This window comes from Parambassis ranga, chromosome 4 (genome assembly GCF_900634625.1).
Source record: "Parambassis ranga chromosome 4, fParRan2.1, whole genome shotgun sequence".
Lineage (NCBI taxonomy): Eukaryota > Metazoa > Chordata > Actinopteri > Ambassidae > Parambassis > Parambassis ranga.
Window position 1 is genome coordinate 8287310 of NC_041025.1, and position 9264 is coordinate 8296573.

Here is a 9264-nt window from a genome sequence, read left to right on the forward strand (position 1 = left end):
ACAGTCTATCAGCTCACATGCCAAACAAGAGCGTAAAGCTGCATTAGCAACTGATACAAAAGAAATGATTGACTGAGTAAATGATGATCAAACAAGAAAGTTTCTGTGATCTGATCTCTATACATTTAATTACGCAGTCTGTGCATTGGCAAAGATCAGAAGCTGCAGATAAAGTAATATAGAACAACTCAAAAAAACACTATTAAGAGTTTGGACATTTTTAAATTGTGTTCACTTTAATCATGTGAACTGAACTTCGGCAAACACACAATGCTCTCCTGTAGTGTCAGTCAAAGGATGGTTATGAAATCAAGTTAAGGAAAAGTTTTGTTAGAGCTTAGGAACTTTGATGCTGCACTGTGAAGATTGACACACGAAAGTGAAATGGAGAAAAAGAATGAAAGGAGCACTACCTAGGTGGGTGAAACAAATGGTTCTAGGGGAGCATGGTGGAGAAAATGAGCCTATTGATTTCTTTTCATTAGTGCCACTTTCCATAGCACACGTTCTGTTTGTCCTACTCCATTTGTATTTGATTGAATGCATGTTAAAGTGCCACACACTACAGGGTCAGCCTGCCCTGTCTGTAATTAAATGGCAGATTGGTGGAACAATGTTTTCACAGGCCCACCACTGAGTCTGTCGCTCTACCTCTTTGTCCTTCTATCTGCTCTGTCATTTCTCTCCCCATCTCCTGCCATGTTCTTTTCCCGTCTTGTCCCCCAACAGAACGGCCACCTGCCAGCTTTCAGATGAGCATTTCAACTCTCTACATTCACTCACTACTTTCACTTTCTTCACACAGGGCATTGACTTTATTTTCAGGATTAGCTGCCACTGCTCATTCCTGCAGCAGTTATGCTGTCGTAGTTTCTCAGGCTAAGAGGCTGAGTGTCTCTTCCATAACATCATACCATCAGTCCATCACATTTCCTTCTCCCCACAGACACATAAACATTAATAGTCCTTTCTCTGCTTCTCTCTGTGACATCATCTGACAAGTGCTACTTGTCTAACTCCAACACCAAACAGTGAGAATGTTGCCCTGCAGCATCAAACGTGATCTGTGCTCTAAAATGGCCTCTTGTTTTGTACTTGAGAGGACCTCAGCCTGTTGAGTGAGGTGACCTGTGAAATAAAATGTATAAGGCTTTCAAACAGAGGGATAAGAAGAGGCAAGTGTAGAGGTGAGAAATATATAAGCAAAGCATGGAGGGCTACATAAGCCTTAAAGGAACAACAACAAAGTTTGTACTAGTTTGTACCAGCAAAATACCATTCCAAGAATAAAATGGCCAAGTTGACAAAACAAAAGTAAAGTGGTTAATACCACAGCTACAGGACATAAAGTGAGAGAGTGATCGAGAAAGAATCCAGACCAGAGTGAGTGTTGGACCAGCTTATGCTTGTTGACAATAGCTGACAGAGGGAAAATGATGCATGAACAATGATGGTGTGGCCTTGTTACTGCTGGATTAGATAGTGATAAATTGCCTTCTAGGCTATGTCATATGCTTTTATGAGTTGTTCACTCTTTAGGTTACATTCACAAGCCAAGTTATTACACCTATGGAACAGTTTAAAACATGCTCTATTACATCTACACACATCACTGTTTCCAAGATACACCGGCTCCTCTTTCATCAGCCTGATAAATAAATACACAATGTATACACATTCATCGGGCTCCTACTACAAGTGTTTACAACGGTGGCATCCCAAATGTAGGGGGAACCTGATAGAAATCTTATCAGTCAAGATAAGAGATGACTACAACACATATTTTTTCTTGTAGTCACCTCATAATTTTTCTAGTTATTCTTGAAACTAACTAATTAGAATCTCTCTGAGTAGTGTGAATAAGATGTTTTTTTAATGTCTCAGTGAACATCGATTGAGGTATTGATCAGCCAATGCTGTGCCACTTTTGGTCTGTAATATCCGTAATATAACTGATTACACAGTTACCCTATTAGTAGTTGTCGGTCATGATTTGATGCTTGTAAAGTTGGCTTAAAATAAGTGTACTGACTTTGTTGACATCACTTATATTCTGAAAAAAGCATTTGATGAGTTGATCACCTGCTACATGACCTACTGTTCCACAGTTGTATTTCTAAAAATTTCAGGGCAATTTTTGCTACGCAACATTGTTGACCACAACTGCACACACAACTGAATAAAGTTGTGGTCAACAAGGTTGCAGTTGTGTTGTGTTGCTATGGGTTTACAGGAAAATGGATTCAGTGTTAAATTTGTTTTACTTGATGGCAGCAAAAAAAGTATTTTATTGAGAGAGGAGAAACAACAGATGCTCTGTAACAACTGCACAACAGGCTCAGGCACAACACAGTGCAGCAAGAAAAATACATAAACAAAAACTGGTAGCGGAAAACGGAAAATGGAGTGATGTGATGTGGAAATAGAGTCCAGAGGATCTGATGGAAAAAGAAGTGATGTACTGTTGTGATATAGCAGGACGTGTTTTAAGACTGAGATGGTGACACATTCCTTCACACCTGCACGTAAACTAATACTATATACACACACACAAATCCACTCGAAGAACATATCTTTCAGAAGAGGCTATCAGATTCCATCCCTGCTGTCACTCTCTTTGCTTTATCCCCCCTGAGGATATGGCACTCATCTTTGTTCACCACACACTCAAGCACGTGCCCCCTCTACTTCCACCACACCAACACACACACATAAACACACATAAACACAAACAGAGTACAGCGTGGTCTCAGAGGACAATCGAATCACAATCTCTGAGCCACCTTGCCGAGAGCTTGCTTGGAACAAAAACAGGCATATTCATTCTTCAGCAAAGAGGCATCAGTAATGTTTCATCTGCTTGCCAGTTTCTTGCCAGGTTCCACCTGGATAAGCACCGTTTGGGTAACATTATGCTACTTATGCTGCCAATAGCAAGTCAGAGCTTTAAATGAAACCAGCCAAGCTTCACAATCTCATTCACTCTCTCCCTCCCCCTTCGAGTCTCTCTGTCCACTTTATTTGGACAAATGCTTTACTTTGTTTCCCGGCTGGTGCAGCAATTTGCACAAATAAATCAAATAAAATCAATTGGAAATCCTCATCTTGAAAAGCCTAAATTACATCTTGAAGGAGAATGTGTTAAAATTAAAAAAAAACACAAGAACAAAACAATAACACCGCTCTTTCCCTCTGTGGTAATGAATGTAAACTAGCGTGGGCCCGAACGCCACCGCTATCTCAAATCTGCATTTAGATGGAAATGTTGTCGCATGCATAACCCCCCCAAGAGACAGTCTTTTGTTTGGTTATCTATCCTTGTTTCATATTTTTCTTTGTCATGCCTTTTCTAAACAAGGCTCACCTGGCTGTGAGGTGATAAAAAGAAGATGAAATCCTGAATGTCAATGCAAAGCAGGAAAGTGCGGAGGGAAAGGCACATGTGTGCTCAGTATTACTCTTCCCCAGGAATGTAAAGTCCAAGGCAGTACGTTTAAATGTTAACAGGTGATCTTTTATTGACCTCGTCTTGTGTCTTTGTCTGCCTGTGCGATCAGTGTGTTAGGGCAGGCTGTGAGAGGACACGTCCTCCACCTCCTCCTGGAAGATCCACGTCCTGTGGTTTGCAGATAGAGCTCAGATTTTCTTATATTCTTTCCGCTGGTTCACAGTGGCATCTACGTGATCATCACCGTTGGCCCATCTGTCTTCCCTTTAGAGGTGCTCTCGAATTATTAAACACAGTCGGAGAGCCTTTATGTGGCTGGCACAGAGCTGCACACACACACAGGGTGGGCGGTAATGGCATTTTCACTGTAATAGGAACACAATTGCAAACATCATTCCTTGTTCTCTGCCTCTTCTTTCTTTCTTTCTTTCTTTCTTTCTTTCTTTCTTTCTTTCTTTCTTTCAGCGATGCCTGCAATGGGTTCTTCCAAAGATAAAGGCTTCTTTGTCTTCAATTTTTCCCACATCAAAACTGTCAGCCTGCCAGTCAAGAGCTAACAGGACTGATCGAGTGCATCCTCTCCAGTCGTTGCCACTATACTCTTGCTGCCTGGCTGTCCACTGATTATGTGGTGTGTCTGTGTAGAAAGCCATAAATCATGATAGATGAGCTGTCTGAAAGAGACTCACCACTACTAGTTGATCACTGTGTTAAGAAATGACAGCTGATAAAAAAACAAACACCTGGACTTCCAGCAGACAAAGCTCCAACCGCTGGTTGGGCTGGTCGGGACAATTATGTATTTAGCTCAGTCATGCATTCTGTGCATGGTCAGGTTCTGAATTTGTGGCTGTCTCTGATTACACTTGTAAAAAAATGGTAATAAATATATATGGGCTACATCAAATCATATTTTACTTCACATGATTAAAAAATGAATTAAATAATATTAAATAAATATTTTCCTAACTTTAGCAGAAAAATATTCATGAATATTATTCATTTACTTTTGTATAATCTAAAGTAATTATTGGCAAAACTAAGAATGAGGTTCCTGCTGAAACACAAGCAGCGAAGTCAACAAGGATTGATAAAGTGAAACTTTCTTGTTCTATAGAACAAGTGAAAAGAAGCTGGATCATTTTTATCTTCTGAAGTGGATAAAATATCACAAGGACAGTGGCGGCAAGAGTGGGTCCATTTTGTTCTGACAGAACAGCTCACTGTCAGGCTTTTTGTTTTCTTGTTTTTCACGGGATGTGGAGGAATCCATCCCTTAAACGAGACCTTGGCTGAACACACAAAGACAAACAGACAAAACAAGAGACACAGAGAAAATAGCATAAAAAGTAGCTATCTGCTAAAATGTTAGGAAGTAGAAGGGAAAAAAGGAGGTTGAGGCTGATACTGCCCTGACCAAGCCCTCAAAAACATGATAACCATGGCAACTGAGACACCACAAATGCAAAGAAGCAGGGAAGAAGCTTTTGATCAGGGCAGGAAACACACACACACACATATTAAACTGTGTGTTGGGGGGTGGCCTCCTCAAAAAGCAGATCTAAGGCTCTGTACAGTATGATGCAAACTGAATGAGGGGGACTCGTTTCCTCCTTGTTTTTGCCCTGTGTTTGATCACTGTGTTTCACTGCAGAGCAGCCCCATATCCCCTACAGGAAGTACGCACAGTCTGTAATGTACAAAGACACATAGGAAGATACACACCAGACATTCTTAGCTGCCTGTGCGTGAGTGTGTGTGCACACATTCACATTGCCTGTCTAAGCACAGCAGGTCTGCCAGGCAGACGACACGCAGGGTTTGGAATTCATGTCTCCATGCTGACATTCTCTCGCACGAGATCTTCTCCCCAAACATCCCTCCCACTCCCACCTGCCTCCTCTGTCCTTCTTTGACTCCTCCTTGCTATATTTTCCAACCGATGTTTTTCTTTCTTGTTTGCTGCTTTCCTTGTAATTTTTCTCCAATCCACCTTCTTGACATGCTTCTCTTTCCACAATGACAGCTGGACTGAAACTAAAAACAGTAAACAACGTGACCAAAAGACATCTGCAGTTCATAAGGCACACACACAATATCTCTTCTTATGCCGTCTTCTTAAACTAATAGCTGCTTGTCATGTTAGACTAATATGCAGCTTCTCACATTCTAGCAACCTTATGTCTCTGCATGTGGTGTCAGCTAACATTACCTGAGAACATGGGGCAAATCAAGGAACTTATTATTTGACATTTAGACAAAGTCTGAAATAATGTTAACAAGAATGTGAATTTAATGTGTATGTAACATTTAGGTTGATATATTTCTTGTGTGTTTACGGGACAACCGTTGGGATGAATGAAGGATTAATGTTGGCTGTCATCTTTCTTTTCCCTGACTGTCTACTTGAGACAATTCTTTCTTATCACTGTTAACAGATGTTTCATATCTCTGTAAGGTTCTGGGGGGTTTCTATATATTTCCAGTTTTATTTTGATATGTCTGTTTTGTCTGTATAGATAGTGCTCCCTCACCCTTTGTTCTGTTGTTGCTGGTCTGATTGTTAGTGTTCGTGTGCTCAGTGTTCTTCTTTTTCATGAGGCCTATTGTAAGACTTTTGAAATGTGCCTGGCCTTTGACTTGTATTTAAACTTAAAGTGTGCGCCTTCATCTACATGCATATAAAATCTTACAGCTAATCCGTGGCGAAATAGTAGCCGACAATTTACACCAATTTAGGACAATGTTCTATTTCAAAAAACAGAAAGGACAATTGGGCTTGTGTACCCATGCTAACCTGAAAAAAATCTGATTTTTCTTGCTTAAGGTACTCTGAATATAGACTCAGAGACAAAAGGCTGGTCTCACTTTCTGTCTGAACGACCCTTCAGCTCTGCACAACAGCCCATTATCTTGCTATACATGTAATGTAAAAAGGTAAATACTAAAACTAAATATAGAACTTTCACTTCTTCCTTTAACCTACTGGAAAATCATCTATCAATTTTATTGTGACCCAGACTAGCTCCTCTTGTCTCCTCCTCCACCCTTGGTGACAGTGATTAGCCCTCTCGCAGCTGCAGCTCTCGCTCCATGTCTCCACTGACTCCAACCAGGCCATGTCAGGCTTCACAGGAGCCCCCCTGAGGCTGATGCTGTGACTAATTTCGCACCTTCTGAAGCATAATGATGCATTTATCTCATGCAGCACGCAGCTAACATATTAAAATTCATAAACGGTTGTACACATGCACATGTGTGAGTACAGGCATGTTCACATCACCACGCACAAACAAAGCTCACCTCAAAATCTGTTCCCCTACTTCACGTCCCACTACCCACCCCCCATTTCCAATTCTGGGCTGTCGAGCAAAGTGTCATGGGGTGAGCTTTAGTGACAACCCTCCCAGTAGACCTCTACCTCCCATTGACTATTTTCAGAGTCACTTAGCTGGAAAAAAAGCACAAACTGCAAGAAAAGACAAAAAGGAAGCAAGAACAGTAGATGTTAATGCCCCCAAAGTCCTCCCAAACAGAAGTGTCTATTTGTTTGACACACTGGAAGGCACATGTGAGTGTGTTATCATTTACCTCTGAGATGCTCAGTTTTAGTGTGTGTGTGTGTGTGTGTGTGTGTGCGTGTGTGCGTGTGTGTGGCAACAGTGCTCGATAAGTTGTTACTACCTGGCAGATGTAACCTGAGGCTTTTCACACAAACATATAAACACATAGAGAGAGAGAGGAGACTTGGGTGCATTTTCATCATCTCTGCCTGAGAACTGGAGTCCTGAGTCAGAAAAAGGCCTCGGTGCCAGGTCTGCTGGTTTTTTTTTTTTCCACAGAAGGCACAAACAATACAATGCAGAGAGGAGCAGACGGCCAGAGAGGCCAACGAAAGCACTGAGGGGGCGTACGGTCTGTCCTACATACGCACAAACACATGCAGATACAGAAAGATGCACAGCAGGAGAGTACAAGCAAGAGTATAGAGAGGGCAACAAAGGACAGGGGGTGTGAAGGCTTCTATTGCATATTATTCCCTGCAGAGCTCCCTGGAATAGGCAGATAAAACTGCCAAACAGACTGATAGGGAGGCAGGCGAGCTACCAGATCAGGCATACAGATTGACAAATGACTCAGAGCTTCACAGCCCCTGTAAGTGAATGCTTTCTCTTCATAGACCCTGCTTTCCGTTCCACACTGTCCCTCTCACTTCAAAACCAGATATAAACCAGATATTATAAGACAGATATGCAAACAAAATGTCAAGTCTCTCTCTAAACTTTGGACAACTTGCTGTCACAAATTGGTAGGATTAAGATCCTAATCCTCCGATTTTCAGTCAAATCAGTGCTGATTTTTGATAAGCTCTGTATGTATGCATTAGTAATAAATACCCAAATTCTTTCCATCTCTCAAAAATAGCTGAGCATCTTGGAATAGAGAAGCTGCTGGGGTAATTGTGAGCTGACGAAATGAGAAGTATGCTATGGTAGCTGGATTGTGAAGGCCTATTAAGTATTCAACGTATGAACAGAACCTGGTACAGAACCCAGAAGGTAATGATCAGGCGGACAAAGGAAACACAACAGTGACTGAAGAGATCTAACAGGTCATGTAAATATGCCTGCTGGCAGCTGATACAGCTAAGAGATGTACTCACATGTAAGTACTCATGTTTTTTCACTTTGGTGCTGGTTAGTAAACAAACATGTCTAAAGTGTATGAAAGCTGTTCTATCATTATCAGCTTTTCACTATGAATAAGGTAAACCAACAAAACCTTTTTCCGCCATATTTACCACAAATTGTGGTTATTGTACATCACAGTATGTTTTTTCTAAATGGTCTGGAGTGATGTAAACCTTTTTTTGTGAAAATGCTTCACAATATCTCTTATTTACACAGCAGTGGCGCAGAGCTGCCATGAAAGTAGTCATGTATGAACTGGAGCCATTTTGGTAAAGCGTCTTGCTCATGGGCACTTTTGGGGCCACGATCAAACCACTAACCTTATGATCAGTTGACAACTTGATCTACTACAGCCCATCACTCTGGTGCGAAGTCAATGGAGCTCAGTCAAATCACCATTTGCACCATTTGGATTTACTTGTGTCACTGAAACAATTTTTTAAGCTCTTAGGCCGTTTAGGACATGACCTGTCAAAATATTTACTTTACTAGAAAAACCTGCAGGGTCCAACCTCCCACTGTACCTCCACTTCAGCTGTCTGCTATGTTTGTATTCACCAAGTGACTCCTGCCGGTGCAGAATTGTCACATATGTCACACTAGTGATGAAAAAGTTGCACAAAAATATCAATAATAAGCCAGATATCACATTTGCCTGCAGCTTACTCTACACTGCAGGTAATTCCTGGAAAACTTTAGCTGCAAGAATTTGCTCACGACATTTGTCTGCGTACATCACTATGTGGAAGTTACTTCAGATGATGGGGACTGCCCACAGTTTAATGAGAACTCACCACAGACTGCAATGTGAAGCAGAAGGAGGGCCAGCAGGGGCTGCAGTCCACACACAGGCAGTACACCCTGCATCCTGCTGCACCTGGAGACAGTGATGAAGAGAGAGGGAGGGAAAGTGAGTACACAAAGGAAACTGAAATCAACACATTGCCCTTGTGAAGTTCTAATATGCAGTGCATGCTCGAATGAGTCACTGGTAGTAATTCCTTTTCATGGGATTTTTTTCCCCTATTGCTCAGGGTGGGCCTTAGGATAGGAGTGTTAGTTCATTCTTCATTCTACTTTAATTTGCTGGTGTATAATGTGGGTGGGATGAAGTCTTTTGAAGCC

The 9264-nt window shown here is 41.5% G+C and overlaps 1 protein-coding gene across 1 annotated transcript in view; it reads right to left on the reverse strand.

Moving 5' to 3' along the window:
- Positions 1 to 9012, reverse strand: part of ncanb (neurocan b) — a 90318-nt gene extending 81306 nt beyond the window's left edge. The window contains exon 1 of the mRNA XM_028403838.1: positions 8934 to 9012. Coding sequence (XP_028259639.1) covers positions 8934 to 9006 — 73 coding nt within the window. The 5' untranslated portion in view covers positions 9007 to 9012. The remainder of the gene's footprint in view (positions 1 to 8933) is intronic.
- Positions 9013 to 9264: the final 252 nt, after the last annotated feature.